The sequence below is a fragment of the Erythrolamprus reginae genome, chromosome 13, assembly GCF_031021105.1.
Source record: "Erythrolamprus reginae isolate rEryReg1 chromosome 13, rEryReg1.hap1, whole genome shotgun sequence".
NCBI lineage: Eukaryota > Metazoa > Chordata > Lepidosauria > Squamata > Dipsadidae > Erythrolamprus > Erythrolamprus reginae.
Window position 1 is genome coordinate 12,098,974 of NC_091962.1, and position 20,040 is coordinate 12,119,013.

The 20,040-nt window shown below is 44.2% G+C and overlaps 1 protein-coding gene across 2 annotated transcripts in view; it reads left to right on the plus strand.

The window, feature by feature from the left end:
• The window catches only part of EFNA4 (ephrin A4), a 31,960-nt gene extending 24,163 nt beyond the window's left edge, over positions 1-7,797 (plus strand). Inside the window, exons 3-6 of one of the 2 annotated variants that reach the window (XM_070766433.1) lie at positions 3,367-3,438; positions 3,910-3,969; positions 4,236-4,625; positions 7,278-7,797. In XM_070766433.1, the coding sequence (XP_070622534.1) occupies positions 3,367-3,438; positions 3,910-3,969; positions 4,236-4,327 (224 nt within the window). In that variant the 3' untranslated portion in view covers positions 4,328-4,625; positions 7,278-7,797. The remainder of the gene's footprint in view (positions 1-3,366; positions 3,439-3,909; positions 3,970-4,235; positions 4,626-7,277) is intronic. The other variant, XM_070766434.1, reaches the window with a different exon arrangement.
• Positions 7,798-20,040: the final 12,243 nt, after the last annotated feature.

The following is a 20,040-nucleotide window of genomic DNA, read 5'->3' on the forward strand; positions in this document are numbered from 1 at the left end:
TCAGTAACCAAATACACCCTTTACTCTGGGATAAATTCAAACAAATATCAATCTGGAGGGCAGAAACAGAAACCCAATACAAAACAGACACACATAATAAGAAACTCCAAATACTAGAGGTACAGCAAAAACCCAGCCCTCCACAACAACTTATGACCAAAACAGTACATAACATATCAGACAAGATACTCACCACTACAGAAACCAATATTCTTTCAAAAGGATTTAATTTTGCAATAACTCCAAGACGAATACCAACTGAAAATATCATATGTGGAATTGAAACAACTTTACATAAAATCAACCCAGATACTGCTAACAAAATCAGACTCCAAGTCACTAATATTCTGTGCTCTAGTAAACCTCCAAAAAGCAACATACAGCAGGAAGAAAGAGAGGCACTTATCAATCTAAAGAAAAACCAGGATATAATAATCCTCCCAGCTGATAAAGGAAACTCCACTATAGTAATGAACACAGCAGAATACAAGGAAAAAATGAAAAATCTACTAAAAAACCCGGCCTACAAACTCCTAAGCACAGATCCTACCACCTACCTAGAAAAAACCACCAAATCTAAAATCAAGGCCTCTCCCATCAGCGAAGAAATCCAGCAAAAAATCATCCCCAGAGAAAAATCTTCCATATGTCCAAAACTCTATGGCCTTCCAAAAATACACAAAGAAGGAATACCTCTCAGGCCAATAGTCAGTTCTATAGGCTCCCCTCTACAAAACCTTGCCAAATTTTTAGCCAAATACCTTCAACCATATACAGAAACTATTACCTCATATGTTCAAAATTCATCCCACTTTATACAAATAATTAAAAAACAAAACCTACAACCCGATGACCTACTTGTAAGTTTCGATGTCGTGTCCCTGTTCACACAAATACCTATTACAGAAGCCTTGACAGCTATCCAAGACAAACACAAACCCCCCAAATATATCCTAGACCTTACCAACCACTGCCTGACCAATACATACTTCATCTATAATGAACAAAGATATAAACAAATAGAGGGAGCCCCCATGGGATCACCTCTATCACCTGTCATAGCCAACCTCTATATGGAAGATTTCGAAAATAATGCTTTAGAGCAAGCCAAATACAAACCCAAACTTTGGCTGAGATATGTTGATGATACCTTTGTAATTTGGCCACATGGTAAAGAAAAACTAGACAATTTCCTCACTCATCTCAACAGCCTACACCCCAAAATACAGTTTACTATGGAAACAGAAATCAATGATCAACTTCCCTTTCTAGATGTACTGGTCTATAAAAAACCCAATGGCAGCCTAGGACATACTATCTACCAAAAGAAAACCCATACCAACCGTTATCTAAATGCACACTCACACCACCACCCCGCACAAATCACCTCAGTGGCCAAAACTCTCATCACCAGAACCAAACGCTTAGCTGACCATGAGCACTTAAAAACTGAATTGAACAAACTCAAAGATGTACTAATTTCTAATGGATTCAAAGAGAAAACAATAACAAACCTAATCAATAAAGAGACACCCCCCAAAAAACAAGATCAAGAACAGGACAATGGCACCACCATCCTTCCTTACATCAAAGGCACCACGGATAAAATTAGTAAAATTCTACAAAAACATAACATCAAAACCTCATTTTGCACTAACCAAAAAATATCTAATATCCTAAGGAGCCCCAAAGATAAAATCCAATTAGAATACCAAGGAATCTATGAAATCCCTTGCAAAACATGTGCAGCCACATACATTGGACAAACTAACCGAAGAGTGAGCCAGCGCATGGCAGAACATATGAATGCAGTCAAGAAACAGGAGAAGACCTCCTCCCTTGTCCAGCACATTAAAAGAACAGGGCACGAAATTGACTTTGAAAAAACTAAATTACTCCACAAAACAGAGAATTTATATAAAAGAATCTCTCTAGAAGCTATCGAAATTGAAAAAAGATCTTTTTGTTTAAATAAAAGGGATGATACCTCGCGCCTGCCAGAGATTTGGAAACCAGCCCTAAACAAAATAAACACTTCATTATAATCAATATGTCAATCCTTTAATTATTATGATTTTAGAATTTTATATTTGGAAATCAGACTTAAACAAAACACTTCATAATCTTCATGCCATTCCTTCTATAACCATGATTACACCAACCAATCAGATCACGGAAGCATAGTCACCCAATCTATTTGCTACATTCAAAGCAAATCTCCACCCCCACACTACATGCTAAGAAGAAATGTCAGTTGCTAATATTCATTTGCAAAAACACAAAGATTGGAACTCCAGCCTGATGATGGTGAATGTGATTTCGCCGAAACGTCGCATAGACATGCAAAACATTACACGGGTCAAAACCCGAACTCAGAACAATCTACATACATATACCCGTGAAAATTTACGAAAACATATATATATATATATATATATATATATATATATATATATTTGTTTTCGTAGATTTTCACGGGTATATGTATGTAGATTGTTCTGAGTTCGGGTTTTGCCCCGTGTAATATTTTGAGTGTCTATGCGACGTTTCAGTGAAATCACATTCACCATCATCAGGCTGAAGTTATAAGCTTCGTGCTGCTGTAAATATAGTTTACATATTTAAACTATATTTACAGCAGCACGAAGCTTATAACTTCAGCCTGATGATGGTGAATGTGATTTCACCAAAACGTCGCATAGACACTCAAAATATTACACGGGGCAAAACCCGAACTCAGAACAATCTACATATACACACACACACACATGGCCTTTTTCAGGAATCAACCTGTCTGGAATGTGTGCCCACTTAATCAACTACAGTTGAATTGATTAATCTATTGATTGAAAAAAAAAAAGGGGTGCAAACTTGGATATTATATTGGATATTTGTTTCTATAGGTAGTCCTCGACTTATAACAGATGATTTAGAGTAGAATAGAATAGAGTAGGTTGGAAGGGTCCTTGGAGGTTATTATGATAATAATAACAGAGTTGGAAGGGACCTTGGAGGTCTTCTAGTCGAACCTCCTGCTTAGGCAGGAAACCCTACACTACTTCAGACAGATGATTGTCCAGCAGCTTCTTAAAAACTACCAATGTTGGAGCATTCACAACTTCTGGTGGCAGGCTGTTCCACTGATTAATTGTGCTAACTGTCAGGAAATTCCTCCTTAGTTCATTCTGTTTGATAGCGCCCAATGTTGAAGTCTGTCCAGATCCTTCTGTATCTTGAGCCTATTTTCCAGTTTGGTGTTTAGGACCAAACGAGAATGAAAATAAATGCATCTGGTTGATTTTGCTTGGTTAACTTGGATGTTAGGCCTTCTAACCACCATTCATGGTTCGTTTTTCGTTCCGACAGCTATCCCTTCACCGGAGAGTCTTGGCCAGTGTTTGAAGCTACGCGTTTCGGTTTGCTGTAAAGCCACCACCAGTAAGTTTGGTCTGTCCGCCCAGGTTGTGGGTGTACGCTATTGTGGGTCTTGTGAAAACAAACCAGGATGAATCGTGCAGTCGTGAAGCGAATCCAACTTGGTTGGGAAGTTCTACCAATTGGGATTACAGATGTAAGTGGGAGAACCAATCGTAAGTTGGGTTTTTTCCCAGCACCGTCATAAATGGGAACGGTCATTAAAGGAAACGTCGTAAGTCGAGGACCACCTCCACCGCTTCCCTTAATGCCCTGGTCGCCTGGGGATGATGGGGCTTGTAGTCTAAATCACCTCGGACCAGGAGGCTAGATTGGTGAGGATTCCGCTTAATGCAGAACTGTTTTAGAAATGTGAAATCTTTCGGTTTGTCCCTCTGGGGTTGGTTGATGTGCATTTATTGAGACTCTGCACGGGGGACAAGAGGGAAAGGGGACCACCGGGTGATCACTGCCTCGTTCCTCTTTCCTTTCCAGCTGCAGACCCCGCGACGGAGCCCCCCAAATCTCAGCCCCGAGCGAGAGGCAGTCCAGAAAGTGAGTTTTGGGGGGAAATCTCTGCGTTTGAAATGCAGAAAACCAAACGGCGTACGAATTAAGTCGTCGTGTGAATAAGTAATTATTTTGCTAATGGCGAGAAGCGTGGGGAAATATCCCTTTTCTCAGTCGCCGTCGTCACTTCCGACGGCCACTGTCATAAATCGAGGACGACCTGAAATTCAATTCTCAATTATTGTGGTGTGTGCGTTACACACTCCTGTGTTCACACTCCTTTCTGTCTCTTTTCTCCCCCCTACCTCTAGAAGCAGTGGTCATTCGTGGACACAGCTCTGCCCCGATCCGGCTTGGCGTCGCTTGGCTGTCTCTCCTGGTGGTGCCCTTTCTCTGGCTTTGACTGCCGGGAATTCGGACCGCGTGCCTCACCCCAAAAGACTCGGGGCGGTTAAGGAGCGCTGGCGGAAGAATTTCTCCTCCACCCCACTGTTATTCCCCGCCGCGAAGATGCTGACCGATCGCTTGGCACTTTAGACTTTGCCGGACACTCCCCCCTCCTCAATTCTCCTTCAGTTTGACCACAAGGGCTGACTTTTGGGATGGACAGGTAGCCAAATCCCAAATAAGGAACGCTACTTTGAATCCGAGATGATCCTCTCCGCTCCCAATTCACACCCTGGAGGATTTTCGACGAGAGCGTAAGTCTTGGGTAAAAGGGGTGGAATAATGAGAGGGGGGTCCTTGGAGGTCGTTTAGTCCAGCCCCGAGTTGGAGGGGGGAGTAGCATCCCTAACAGGTGGATGTTTGTTTATGCCGAAGCACTGGACCTTGCCATAGAGAACCTCCAAGGTCCCTTACAACTCTGATAATTGATCTATCGATTGGCAATTTCGGCACCGTCATAACCCGGAACTGCCGCGGAACCAGGGAGTTACTAAGTAAACGCCCCTGTAACATGCGCTACCATTGCTGCGCAGGTTCCGCCTAACCTTTTGGAATTCAGACATTAAAAAAAAAGGGCAGATCTTAAAAACAGCAAGAAAAAAAACAAACCAAAAGAAATTGAGCTCATCGCAAAATGGCCGACGTCGCCCGCCGGGCCGCGGCAAAGGCCAGCCGAGTGGCAAGGAAGAAAGCAGAAAATTACAAAACAAATTGGATAATCTGTCGAAATCAAATCAGGCAGCCATGAAAATGTCAGAAGTCAATACGAAGGAGGGGAGGAGTGGAAAAAAAAGGAGAGCGCCGTTGTCAGCAAAGGACGGCCTTTGAGAAACGATAGCCGGGAGAATCGGGGCGAAAATATCTATACATATTAAGAGCGCGGAGCAAATTCATTCGCTTCCCCCTTTGCCAGGCGGCCTGCGTTCGTCCCACCTGGGGATGGGTGGGCTTGGGGGTATTTTTTTTGTTAAATGCAAAAGTAAATTCCTTTTTTTATTTTGTAAATGGCTTGACAAAATATGTATTTCTCTGCCGGGGTTTGGCCCTGCAACTTTGCTTCTTGCAAACCGAGGGGGGAGAGAAAATTGATTGGCGGGTAGGTTTTATATAGGCGGGTGGTGGCGAAGCTTTTTTGGTCCGCGTGCCTACGCACAATCTCCCCCCCCCCTGTCACCGCAGATACCTGGGACGTGGAAAAAAAATGCCCCCCAAAAGCAAACCGGAAGTTTGGAAAAACGCACTTCCTGTTTGCCCGTTGGGCTGTTTTTTGCACTCCGGGGCTTCGGGAAGCTTCCCTGAACCCTCCCAAGTGCAAAACTACAGCACAGCAGCAAACAGGAAGTGTGTTTTTTCGAACTTCCGGTTTCTCCGTTGGGACTTTTTTTAATTTGCCTCCGGGGCTTCGGGAAGTTTCCCTGAAGCGTCAGGCAGGCGAAACGGCCTTTCGCAAGGCCGAAAATCAGCTGACCAGCGCACGCACGCATGCTGGAGCCAACATAGGAATAATTATTATTATTATTATTATTATTATTGTTGTTGCTGTTATTGCTACTGGTGTTGTTATTGTTATTATTATTATTATTATTATTATTATTATTATTATTATTAATTAGATTTGTATGTCACCCCTTTCTGAAGACTCGGGCCGGCTCACAACATAACAAAAATACAATACTTTCCTGTTCTTTTTCCTTTTAATTATTATTAATATTATATTGATGGTCTTTGACCGTAAATAAATTTTATATATATACTACAAATTAATATTTAAAAATTTTAAAAAACTAATTTAAAATACATTAAAGTCTACAGAGAGGGGCGGCATACAAATCTAATAAATAATAATAATAATAATAATAATAATAATAATAATAATAATAATAATAAATAATCTAACTAGTCATAATACAAGAGTTAGAAAAAGGGGGGTCATTAATTCCCCCACACCTGGCGACAGAGTATTTTACGGGAAGCCAGGAGGGTGGGGGCAGTCCGAATCTCCGGAGGGAGTTGATTCCAGAAGGCTGGGGCCCCCACAGAGAAGGCTCTTCCCCTGGGGCCCGCCAGACGACATTGTTTAGTCGACGGGACCCGGAGAAGGCCAACTCTGTGGGACCTAATTGGCTGCTGGGATTCGTGCGGCAGAAGGCGGTCCCGTAGGTATTCTGGTCCGATACCATGAAGGGCTTTATAGGTAATTACCAATACCTTGAATTGTGACCGGAAACTGATCGGTAGCCAGTGCAGGCCGCGGAGGACCAAACATAGGCGTATCTGGGAAGGCCCATGATTGCTCTCACAGACACATTCTGCACGATCTGAAGTTTCTGAACACTCTTTAGAGGTAGCCCCTCTATATGTTGAGGACTAGCTGTGTGTATAGCTGTACTGCCTTGGAAATGGGGGTTCTGACTGCCTTCCCCCGCCTGGCGAGAGTTTGGTTAAGAAAAGTGTATTTTGCGAGAAAGTTGTACAGATACACAATCCATTTTCTGCAGGGAGGAAGCGAACGTGTAAACGTACCCCCACCCCAAAAAGGGGAGGGAATTAAAATGGGGGAGATTGGAAAGCAGGGGGAGGACAAGGATTAATTGCGGGCTGGGTTGGATCTCAAATTGGCTCTTCGTTGCAAAATAATGGCATGCGGAGTGCGAACCTCGCGTCCGAGAAGGGTGTAGATCGCTAAAATTCCCCCCACGGGGAAAAGCGAAACGGAAAATCCCGGCTGAATTTTCTTCGTGATCTTTTCAAATGCTGAGTTTGGGGCTCTCAAAAAAAAATAAATTAGAATGAGTCTTTGAAAACCGTCACGTCCCCTGCTCAGCCCGGGTCAAATGTCCGTGTCTGAAAATCTCGCTGCCTTGTGCTCTCGTAACAATCCCTCTTTCTCCGATCTTTCCCTCCAGGCGTTTTGCGTCGCCTTCCCACCGGATGTCAAAGCTGTGCTTTCTGCCTCCGTGTCCGGATGGAGACCCCCACCACTGCCGAGTTGGCTTCCCCACGTCGACAAAAATATCCAGATTTTAGCCGAAAATGATCTCTCCAGGACCCTACGCCAAAGAGAGGAGATTTCTCCCTGTTACTCCGTCGGCAAACTCCGATGACTTAAAACCGTGCTGCTTAAATAGAGGAGGTTGGCTTTGTGTACCCCACCCCAAAATTTCCTCTTTTGGGTGAACGTTGCTCCCCCCACGCACCCCAAAAAACTGCCCTCTGGACCGTGTCAGCCTCCCCGCGCTTTCAGTTCTCGATGAGAACGATCCTCTTGACGGACGGCTCCGTTATTTTATCTTCTGTGAAGAAAGCAAACTTCCCGATATTCTTGTTTTTTTGTTTTTTTTAAACTGTGTTTTTAAATTTGGTGGTCCCTCCGGCTGAATCCGGGATCATCGGTGACTGAGCCAAACAATAAATCTGTTTTAGAAACGAGGGTCCTCGTTTTCCCACTCCCGGCTCCCCACCTCATTCCTTGAAAGGAAAAAAAATTGCAAAATGTTTAGGGAGGAGGGCAGAGGAAAGAGGAGCAATATCGGGGAGATTGTGGTGGTGAGACTGAAGCAAAGAGGATGACAAGAGAGTATCATTGATGATAGCTGCGACGGGACAATATTGGGGAGATGGTGGCAGTGAGAATGAAGTGAAGAGGATTACAAGAGAGGATCATTGATAATACCATGTTGGGACAATATTGGGGAGATGGTGGCGGTGGGAATGAAGCTAAGAGGATGATAAGAGAGTATCATGGATAATAGCTGTGTCGAGAAAATATTGGGTAGATGGTGACGGTGAGAATGAAGAGGATTACAAGAGAGTATCGTTGATAATAGCTGCGACGGGACAATATTGGGGAGATGGTGGCAGTAAGAACGAAGTGAAAAGGATTACAAGAGAGTATCATGCATAATAGCTGTGGCAGGACAATTTTAAGTAGATAGTGGCGGTGAGAATGAAGGGAAGAGGATTACAAGAGAGTACTATTGATAATGGCTGCGACGGGACAATATTGAGTAGATGGTGGCAGTGAGAATGAAGCGAAGAGGATTACAAGAGAGTATTGTTGATAATAGCTGCGACGGGACAATATTGCGTAGATGGTGGCGGTGAGAATGAAGCAAGATCTTGGCCAATGCTTGGCAACTAGTTCATATTTATGACGGACAAGGTGTTCTAGGTTCATGCCACCCCCCCTTTGGCGAAAAAAGCCTCACTTAACAACTCCACGACTCACTTAACAACAAGGAAAGGAAATAAGGAGTATCTCCCTCAGCAACGTAAATTTGGGGTCGTAACTTGAGGACTTACCTGTGTTGCAACGTCTCTGCTTTTCCAGCTCATGGGTAACCCCCCCAAAATTACAGACTTGCCAGGTTGAGCCCCCAAACACCCATGCTGGTTTGTCGGGGTGGGTGAGGCGGGGGGGGGGGGGCATTATCAGAGTTGGTCTCCTTCCCTAACCGAGGATAGCTGCGGTTCCTTTCCCTTGCGGAGATTCCAGCCGATCACAGCAACGCCATTCTCCCCCCACCTCCGTGCTTGTTCAAAATGTGAGTTTTCAACCCATGTTTCCCCCCCCCCCCCCTATTAGTGGAAATCTCTTTTTTCCCATCTGGGCTGTTTTGCAAAAATAGCCAAATGAAGACCGAGGGAGGGGCTTCCTCGCCCACCGTACTGCTGTTTCGATTATTTCAAAACAGGTGCTTGCAAAAAAAAAAAAAAAAAAGGACCCAGCTTTGGAAATAAGAACAAATGATGGTTTGGAGACAAACCAACCGTTGGCTGCTTCGGTCCTTCTTCCTCCCCACTTCCACTACCCCCCCTCCGTGCCCCCCCCTCTTCTCTCTCCCTCCCCAGCCTTGTTTCCTCCGCTGCACTCGCTCGGGCTCCGCGACCTTCTAGGCGGCTGGGATTAATTGCAGTGTTTGATATTGAGATGTCGGGGAAAATGTCAGCGTGGAAGTTTTAATTACAGATCGGCTGCCAGCAATTAAGCGCGGATTCGCACACGAGACGGGGTCGGGAGGAGACGCCGGCGCTGTGGCAACCGCCAGACCCCTAGACTCTTCTTTTTTCGGCGAGTCGCTTGGGGAGGCGGGGGTCTTCTAAGTGGAGAGTGGGGTGCAGCTAGAGAGTCTCGCCCCAATTTTTTTGAAAAACAAGGACGGAACCATTGGAAAGAACGACGTTGATTCCGTGATTCGGTTTTGATTTTGGTTCAGTTTCTGTCGCTGCGTGAAACCCGAAGTGCGTTTGGCCTCTGGTTTTGTGACCTTCTGCGCCACCCGTCGCTAAGCAAATCCAGGCATTGTTTACGGGCGTTGAGCAAATCGAGCTTCTCCCTTGGCTTGGCCTCAAACGAAGCTGTGTCGCTAGTCCTCAACGTCCGACCGAAACTGAGACCTAGATTTACGCTGCTAGGCTGGGCAGTCCTTAAGCGAGTCGTGTGCAAATGTTGCGATTTCCCTCTCCCCCCGCCCCAAAGTTCTTAAGCAAATCATTGCAATTGTTTAGTGAATCAGACCGTCATTAAGTGAATCCGATTGACTTAGTCACAAAAGGAATCACTGCAACCGTTATCTGAGCCATTCGCCAAGTTGTTTGAATTTTGAACTCATGACACTGGACAGTGCAGTAGGGTAGTCCCCGTTTAGTGACCTTTTCATAATTATAACGGTGCTGAAAAAAATGACTGATCACCAGTCCTCACACTTACAACCAATGCACCGCAGCTCGTGGGATCAAAATTGGGGTGCTTTTGCAGCATTCTGGGGGTCACATAATCTTCAGTTGCAACCTTCACAAGCAAAGTCAATGGGATTCGCTTAACAACGGCTGGATTCACTACAAACAACGGCAATGACTTGCTTAAGAACTGCATCCAAAAATACAGTGGTACCTCTACCCAAGAATGCCTCTACCTATAAACTTTTCTAGATAAGAACCGAGCGTTCAAGATATTTTTGCCTCTTCTCAAGAACCATTTTCCACTTACAAACCTGAGGCTCCGAAATTGTAACCGGAAAAGGCAGGGAGAAGCCTCCGTGGGGCCTCTCTAAGAATCTCCTGGGAGCAAATAGGGCCGGAAAAAGCAGGGAGAAGCCTCCGTGGGGCCTCTCTAGGAATCTCCTGGGAGGAAACAGACCCAGAAAAGGTGGGGAGAAGCCTCCGTGGGGCCTCTCTAGGAATCTCCTGGGAGGAAACAGACCCAGAAAAGGTGGGGAGAAGCCTCCATGGGGCCTCTCTAGGAATCTCCTGGGAGGAAACAGACCCAGAAAAGGTGGGGAGAAGCCTCCGTGGGGCCTCTCTAGGAATCTCCTGGGAGGAAACAGACCCAGAAAAGGCAGGGAGAAGCCTCCGTGGGGGCCTCTCTAGGAATCTCCTGGGAGCAAATAGGGCCGGAAAAAGCAGGGAGAAGCCTCCGTGGGGCCTCTCTAGGAATCTCCTGGGAGGAAACAGACCCAGAAAAGGTGGGGAGAAGCCTCCGTGGGGCCTCTCTAGGAATCTCCTGGGAGGAAACAGACCCAGAAAAGGTGGGGAGAAGCCTCCATGGGGCCTCTCTAGGAATCTCCTGGGAGGAAACACGGCCTCTGCCCTCCCTGTGGTTTCCCCAATCACACGCCTTATTTGCTTTTGCATTGATTCCTATGAGAAAAATAGCTTCTTCTTACAAACTTTTCTACTTAAGAACCTGGTCACAGAACGAATTAAGTTCGTAAGTAGAGGTACCACTGTAGTAATAATAATAGTCATCAAATTTGCACCCGATTCGCTTAAATTGCCTTGCTTAGCAACAAAAATCCTGGTTTCCGTTTTGGTCCTTAAGCTGAGGACTAGCTACGCAGCTTCTTGGAGGTTAAGTTTAAGAAATCAACCTCCCCCCACTTTTTTTTTAACTTGCTGAGTCAAACGAATCAAGCAGTCGGCTTATTGTTGGAACTCATTGTGTTGCATCCTGGAAAAAACAACAGCACTACACCTTGCCCAGGTGTGGAATTCCATCTTGAGCAATTTGGAATCTACTTTGCTCGCCACGCTCGGGAAAGGCCAAGTTGCTAGTCCTTATGGCGGCAGGCGTGACGATCCAAGGGCAGAGCCTGTCGGTGTCTTAACCGAGCATCGATTTTCTGTGTGTGTATTGCAGAAAGGGAGTCAGAAACAGGGATAAAACACACATTTTCTGCGCAAAATTGTCGTGTTTCATCCTGGGTGTGCAATGGGGAATTCCTTACGCCGATGCACTCTCCTTAAAAGAAAAATTCCGTGTTTTTTAACGCGCCATTTTTCTCCCCCGAATTGCCGTCCGCGGGGTTGCCGGCGTGTGATAAGATGGGAGGGAAAAGGCGTAGGAAATACCCCTGGCTCCCTACACAAAGGGAAGAAAACAACAACAACCACCGCACACCGCAGTGTGGGTGTGATTGTGCCAGAATCCGCCCTCGGCGCCGAATTCCGCAACTCCCCGGCTCTTCCCAATAACCCCCCTTTTCCTGCACAGTGGGGAATTATTGCCGGATGCTTAATAGCTACCGACCTACAAGTGCACACGCACACACAGATACACACAAAAACAACAATTGCGGCAATGCACAAATTGGGGGGTGGCCGTAAAACTTGTAGGTGGCATTTGTGTCTCTTTGCTGCGCCTCTGCCCGGTTCCCCCCCCCCCTTGAGCCTTGCAATGCAAGAAAATAAGCCGCATTGCAGATAGGGGGGGGGGGGGTGTTTGTGTGTGTGTGCACACACCTGTCGCAAAAAGTCTTCCGTTGTCGCATTTTCCCCCGTCCGGGACTTCAGAGCTGAGAAATGGTGGCGTGGGGGCGCATGGAAGCGGCATCGCCTGTAGGGGGCAGTAGGAAGAGAGTGCCGTTTCATAGGTTTTCCTGCAGGCCCTGAGCATGGAGCATAGAACATCCTCCCAGTCAGAAGGTACCTTGGAGGTCATGTAGTCTGACCCTCTGCCCTAGCAGGAGAGCCTAGAACAATCCTTCCTTCCTTCCTTTTTCTTCCTTCATCCTTCCTTTCTTTCCCTTCCTTCCTTCTTCCTTCCTTTCTTTTTCTTCCTTCATCCTTCCTTTCTTCCTTTCCCTTCCTTCCTTCTTCCTTCCTTCCTTTCTTTTTCTTCATTCCTCCTTCCTTCTTTCTTTTCCTTCCTTCCTTCTTTCTTTCTTTCTTTTTTAATTTGTTGATTGATTGATTAGACTAATATGCCGCCCTTACCCAAGGACTCCAGGCGACTCACAACATATAAAGGTACAAAAACCAGCTCAAAAGCCCAGTATTTAAAACAACCTAAAACCCCAGATTTAAAATCATACAGCCCTACTCACTCACACCACAGTTGTATTAATATGACTACTACATACAGCTGCCCAGTCTCTTTAAAAAAATAAATAAATAAAATTCCAGTGATGGGGCCACCTCTCCTTGTTTAGTTTCCACCCATTGCTTCTTGTTCTACCCTCAGGTGCTTTGGAAAATAGGTTGACCCCCTCTTCTTTGTGGCAACCCCTGAGATGTTGGAAGGCTGCTATCGTGTCTCCCCTGGTCCTTCTTTTCATTAAACTAGACTTACCCAGTTTCTGCAACGTGTTTTCACGGGTCGGGAAGTTCCAAAGGGACCCTTGAGGTCTTCTAGCCGGGCCCCTTTGCTGGAGGGTGTCCACTCTTTGGAGAGGGGCGGCACACAAATCTAATAAATAAATAAATTAATTAATTAAACAACAACAATAATAATTTTTTTTTTGCACGAGGCCCCAAAATGGTACTTTGGAAAATTGGACATGACCTTCTCAGCTTGAACGCGGCTGGGATGCAGAAATATTTTGACTTTTACAAAAGTTACAGGCATAACTAGATGCTAAAATTACACTTAAGAGAGACCCCAATTTTGATTTTCTAAATCTGGATTCCCTAGTGTTGTGTAAAAACTAGGTCCTCTTCCCTTCCTTCCTTCCTTCCTTCCTTCCTTCTCCTCTTTCCTTCCTTCCTTCTCCTCTTTCCTTCCTTCCTTCCTCTCTTTCCTTCCTTCTCCTCTTTCCTTCCTTCCTTCCTTCTCCTCTTTCCTTCCTTCCCTTCTTTCTCCATCTGTATTTATTCCTTCCTTCCATTTCAATGGGCATCTGACTCCTTCCTCCCTTCCTTCCTCTTTCTTTCCTTCCTTTCTTTCCTTCCTTTCTTTGCTTCCTTCCTTCTTTCTTTCTTTGCTTCCTTTTCCTTCCTTCCTTTTCCTTCGTTCCTTCCTTCCTTCCATTCTATCTCTCCCCCCCCCCAATCTTTGTCTAGGCTCTTAGCTTTTTCTCTTTTAAAATCACCCATGTTTTTTCAATAACTCACACGAGATTGCATGTGTTAAATGAGGAAAAATAATTGAGTTTCCAATGGATTTATTGTGCTTTCTTTGTTATCTGGGTTTTGTGTTTCGTTTTTTTCTCCCAGGCCGTGGTGTGTAGAATCTGGGTGGATTTGAGCATGAAAGCCTGGTTAAACGGGTGAAAATAATTTACTTTAAAACCAATTTATTGCGTTTTGGGTTATCGGCATGCGTGTGAGATTCTGGGGTGGGTTTGAGCATCGAGGCCTGATGAAATAGGTGAAAATAATTTAATTTTGTGGGTTTTTAAAGAAAAGTGATTTATTGGGTTCGGGGTTATCTGGACAAGGGCGTTGTGTGTAGAATCTGGGTTGATTTGAGCACAAAATTTGGGTGGTGTGGCTTTTTAAAAACCTTTTAAAAGAAACCCTGCTGGCCAACCTGATCCGACACGCCTGGGGGTTTTAATCGGGGTGCAGGGGGGTGAGCCGATAAATGGCTGTGTCAGGGAGAGCTTGGTACAGTGTGTTGATTTCACAGCCTTGATGTACAAACACAATTTACTTTCCTCTGCATAGCTACTCAGCAGTAGTAGAGGGCTTGGCTGTGCGACCTCCCTCCATCCGCATCTCGACCATGTAACGGGTCATGTACCTCTAAACCGAGGCTTATCAACACCAACCAATTTATTATTATTATTATTATTATTTATTAGATTTGTATGCCGCCCTTCTCCGGAGACTCGGAGCAGCTCACAACGATAAAACAGTACAAATCCAATAGTTAAAGCAGTTTAATAACCCTTAATATAAAAAGCAATCATACATCTCATATAAACCATACATAAAAACGAAACGGTCCAGGGGAATTGATTTCCCCATGCCTGATGACCAAGGTGGGTTTTAAGGAGTTTGCAAAAGGCAAGGAGGGTGGGGACAATCCTAATCTCCGGGGGGGGGGAGTTGATTCCAGAGGGTCGGGGCCGCCACAGAGAAGGCTCTTCCCCTGGGTCCCACCAGATGACATTGTTTCGTCGACAGGACTTGGAGAAGGCCGACTCTGTGGGACCTAATACCATATGTATTTATGTATGTAAATAAAATTTATTTAAAAAATTTAAAAATATATCAACATCAGCCAACTGGAAGACCTGGGGGGAGACTTCAACTTCCAGAACTCCCCAGTTTGCTCACCGATGGATTGGGGTCGCTTCGGACCACACACCACCCCAGATCTGACAACGGATACCCTATTTCAGCCGTTTTACAATCTCTTTCTCCCCCTCTGCAAAAAAGGGGCAACTTTGGTTTGGCTCAAGTACAATCGGGATGGAGGGGAGAAATCACCCAGGCTAAGCCAGAAGAGGAGATCAAAGGAGGAAGTTCTTGTTCAATATGTAAATATTGTAATGTTGAAAGGTTACCCAAACTTGGGTTCCTGAGAAGAAACTGTTTTAGTTAATTGGCAGAGAAAGGAGAGAGAGCTGGAGAGAGAGAGAGAGAGAGAGAGAGAGAGAGAGAGAGAGAGAGAGAGAGAGAGAGATGAAAATTATAGAGATAGATAGATAGATAGATAGATAGATAGATAGATAGATAGATAGATAGATAGAGTAGATAGATTAAAATGATAAAGTAAAGAAGGGTGGATGGATGGATGGAAGATAGAGTAGATTAGATAGATGACAATGATAGAGAAGATAGAGAAAGGTGGGTAGGTAGGTAGGTAGGTAGGTAGGTAGATAGATAGATAGATAGATAGATAGATAGATAGATAGATAGATAGATAGATAGATGGAGTTAGGATGAGTTATAGAGAAGAAAGAGAAAGGGAGAAGCCAAAATGAGAGGGTGGGTGGATAATGAGAGTAGATTATATAGATGAGAGAGGTTATATAGATAGGTAGGTAGGTAGATAGATAGATAGATAGATAGATGTAGATAGATAGATAGATAGATGTAGATAGATAGATAGATAGATAGATAGATGTAGATAGATAGATAGATAGATAGATAGATAGATAGATAGATAGATAGATAGATAGATAGATGGATGGATGGAGTTAGGATGAGTTATAGAGAAGAAAGACAAAGGGAGAAGCCAAAATGAGAGGGTGGGTGGATAATGATAGAGTAGATTATATAGATGAGAGAGATTAGATAGATAGATAGATAGATAGATAGATAGATAGATAGATAGATAGATAGATAGATAGATAGATAGGTAGATAGGTAGATAGATAGGTAGATAGATAGGTAGATAGGTAGGTATTGGTAGATAGGTAGATTGATAGGTAGATATTGATAGATAGGTAGATTGATAGGTAGATATTGATAGATAGGTAGATAGGTAGATTGATAGGTAGATATTGATAGATAGGTAGATAGGTAGATTGATAGATGTTGATAGATAGGTAGATTGATAGATATTGATAGATAGGTAGATTGATAGATATTGATAGATAGGTAGATTGATAGATAGATATTGATAGATAGGTAGATTGATAGATATTGATAGATAGGTAGATAGGTAGGTAGATATTGATAGATAGGTAGATAGGTAGGATTAAATGCATTCCACACTCTGCTCAAATAGATGAGAGATGAAAGAGTGGATGGATGGATAAATAAGAGAAGAGTAGATTAGATAGATGAGAATGATAGAGAGAGGTGATATGAAAGGATGGGTGGATAATGATAGAGTAGATTATATAGATGGATGGATGGATAGATAAGTGGATGGATAAAAAATAAAAGTAGATGAGATAGATGAGAATGATAGAGAAGAGAGGGAGAGAAAGAAAGATCATAGAGATGAAAGGATGGGTGGATGATAGAATATATTAATTAATTTATTTATTTATTTTGTCCAATACACAATACATATGAAGTATTATATATAAAGATAATATGTAAAAATAGAGGAGAAGATATATGAAAGGAAGAAAAGATATGTGAGATAAGGAAAGACAATTGGACAGGGGACGAAAGTCACACTAGTGCACTTATGTACGCCCCTCACTGACCTCTTAGGAACCTGGAGAGGTCAACCGTGGATGGTCTAAGCAGGGAAAAATGTTGGGGGTAAGGGATTGACACTACTGAGTAGGTGATATTACATAGATGAGAGAAGTTGGATGGATGGATGGATGATATAGGTGAGAGGCGGTAGAGAGAAAGAGACCTGATATTGTTAAAAGGTTGAATTTTACTCTTTGTTTACCTGAAGCCCCAAACTGTTTCTTCCCCTCCCCCTCCCCCTTTTCTTTTTTACCTCTTTCTTTTTGGCTCGTCCTTTCCCGCCTTTCCTTCTAACCATCAACTCTACCCGTTACCCCTAGAGGGCGCTCCAGACAACGCCAATAGGAGCGGCGAGAAAAAGGCCGAGGCGTTCGCGTCTTCCCTCTCCAGGTCAGCTGACCGAGGAGAGCCAATCCGATGCCGCCGCTTGCTAGTCAACATGCCAGCCTTTTGGCTCCGCCCACATCCCCACAGCCTGCAACGCTTTTCCCGCCTTTTTGTTTTGCTTCCATTTTAGCTGCTGCTAAAGGTAATTTTGGCCTTTCTGGTCTTGCCACGCAAACCTCAACCTGCCCCTGTTGGTTGGGCATGGGAACTGCAACGGAGAGGGGCGGCATACAAATCTAATAAATAATAATAATAATAATAATAATAATAATAATAATAATAATAATAATAATAATAATAACAACAACAACAACTCCTGCCTGGGGGGCGGGGCCTATAGACCTGGGGGCGGGGATGTTGCTTCCTCAGTGGACAGTTTGACTTCACAGAAGTTTGATTTACTTGCAGTTATATTGTGTTGTTTAAGTGTGCCCTTTATATTTTATTTTTTGTGAGCAGTGCATTTAAGAACCAGTCATTCCCATTCATTGCCTGCCACCAAATTTTTTAAAAAATTATATTTTGCATTTGCATTATAGTTTGTTGTGATGGGTTGTGTGAACGGTAGTTTAGCTCTTGAGAGAAGCCGGGGCGTTGCAATGTCTTCCGAGAAAGGAAGTTTGTGGGACTGTGAGAATGCTTGGGTCGGAAGCTATGGTGGTTTCTATCGTGGTTTATTAGAGGAGGTTATGCTTATAGGAATGTGAAGCTTTTCTGCAGTTCTGAATACCACCCACCAAATTTAGAGGGCCAGAAGGTCAGAAAAACAGATTAATTTGATGCAAGATAATCCAATAGATCAGAAAAAAACAGATTGATGTGATGCAAAAAAACCCAATAGAGCGGAAAACAGATTAATTTGACGCAAGATAATCCAATAGATCAGAAAAACAGATTAATTTGGCGCAAGATAATCCAATAGATCAGAAAAACAGATTAATTTGACGCAAGATAATCCAACAGGTGAGAAAGTGGATTAATTTGAAGCAAGATAATCCAACAGGTCAGAAAGTGGATTCATTTGATGCAAGATAATCCATCAGAAAACAGATTTAATTTGATGCAAGAAATCCAACAGGTTAGAAAGTGGATTAATTTGAAGCAAAATAATCCTAACAGGTCAGAAAAGAACTGAATTTGATGTAAGAAATCTAACAGGTCAGAAAGTAGATTAATGTGGAGCAAGATAATCCAACAGGTCAGGAAAGAGATTAATTTAATGCAAGGATTCAAACAGGTCAGGAAAACAGATTAAGCTGAATCAAGATAATCCAACAGATTAATTTGATGCACGAATTCTAAACAGGTCGGGAAAGAAATTAATTTGAAGCAAGGCTTGGACCCTCTTTTTCTCAAACCCACCCTCCCATTTCCTCAATTACGGGCTGAAACCCAACCGGTGCAGAGTTGCAAGACTGGTGACCTCACCAAAGCTCCCCTAGAGTCTCAGTTCCCAGTCTCCCCAGTTTAGGAAGACTGGGAACTGTTGGCTTCCTGCCTGCCTCTCCTCCCCCCAACCTCCCCCCCTCCCCTGCAAGGGGCTGAGGTCTTGCCCTCCAGGAAGGAAGGTGAAATTTACTGGCCCCCTCCCACCCTTTCCCCAAACTCTGCAGATGAGAAATGGCCTCAATAAAAGCCAATTGGTGGCAGAGCTGGCTGGGCAAATCGAATTGGTCTATATCTCCCCCCCTACTTTCTCAAATTGGGGAGGGGGGATTTGTGAGCAGTGCTTCCACCCAGCCAGCCTGTGGCTGCCCCAAAATTGTAATCTATGAAACGGTAAAAATTACGCCAGCCGTGAAATTTTCCTGCCCAGGCTCCGGGGGGGGGGGGGGGATGCCCCCAACATACACACCCCAAAAGACCCCAGACTCAATATTTGTAAATGAGAAGGGGAAGAGGGGTAGTTGTGTGTTTGGGGGGGGGGAGGCGAGCGTGCAAATGGACAATGGGCCTGTGGATGAGAAGGGCATTTGGGGGTGCAAGGCAAACCCTCAACGAAATTCCACCTGGTTGTGGCTACTACGCTTAGGACGTAAAACGCCCGTCGTAATTCCCAAAAATTCCAAAAAAAGAAAAATAAAGAAGATTGGCGGCAGCAAAAAAAAAAAACCCTGGTCCATCTAGTCTGCCCGTATATTTTATTTTATCTTAGGATGGATCTATGTTTATCCCAGGCATGTTTTGATTCAGTTCCTGTAGATTCTTCCTTCCTTCCTTCCTTCCTTCCTTCCTTCCTTCCTTCCTTCCTTCCTTCCTTCCTTCCTTCCCTTTCTTTCTTTCTTTCTTTCCTTCCTTCTCTTTCTTTCTTTCCTTCCTTCCTCCCTCCCTCCCTCCCTTCCTCATTCATAGAAACATAGAAGATTGACAGCAGAAAAAGACCTCCTGGTCCATCTAGTCTGCCCTTATCCTATTCCCTGTATTTTATCTATGTTGGATCTGTGTTTATCCCAGGCATGTTTCAATTCAGTTCCTGTGGATTCTTCCTTCCTTCCTTCCTTCCTTCCTTCCTTCCTTCCTTCCTTCCTTCCTTCCTTCCTTCCTTCCTTTTGGGGCCTTTGATGCTCACCTCCGGAGCAGATGAATTGGGGGGGTGTAGTCTACCCCTGGAAGGGGAGGTTCCTCTACTACGCCTTTCGGCTAATAGGGCTTGGGGTAGGCTGCCCCTGATAGGGGAGGTTCTCCCGAGCTGTAAAACTGTCTTAAGTTAGGGAGGAGAAAATGTTTGACTTTTGACTTAGCCATTCTTCAAGCCAATGTTAGAATGGCACTGTTTATAATGGCGCTTGCGGTCCATCCTCGCACTTAAGACCGACGCCGTATCAGAATTTGGGGGATTGGGGTGACCTTCCCATCCACAAGCAGGAAGCCAGGGCTGGACTAAAAGACGTCCAAAATCCCTTCCATTTTTCTGTATTTTGAGCAAGGGTGGGGTCAGACTAGAAGACCTCCAAGGTC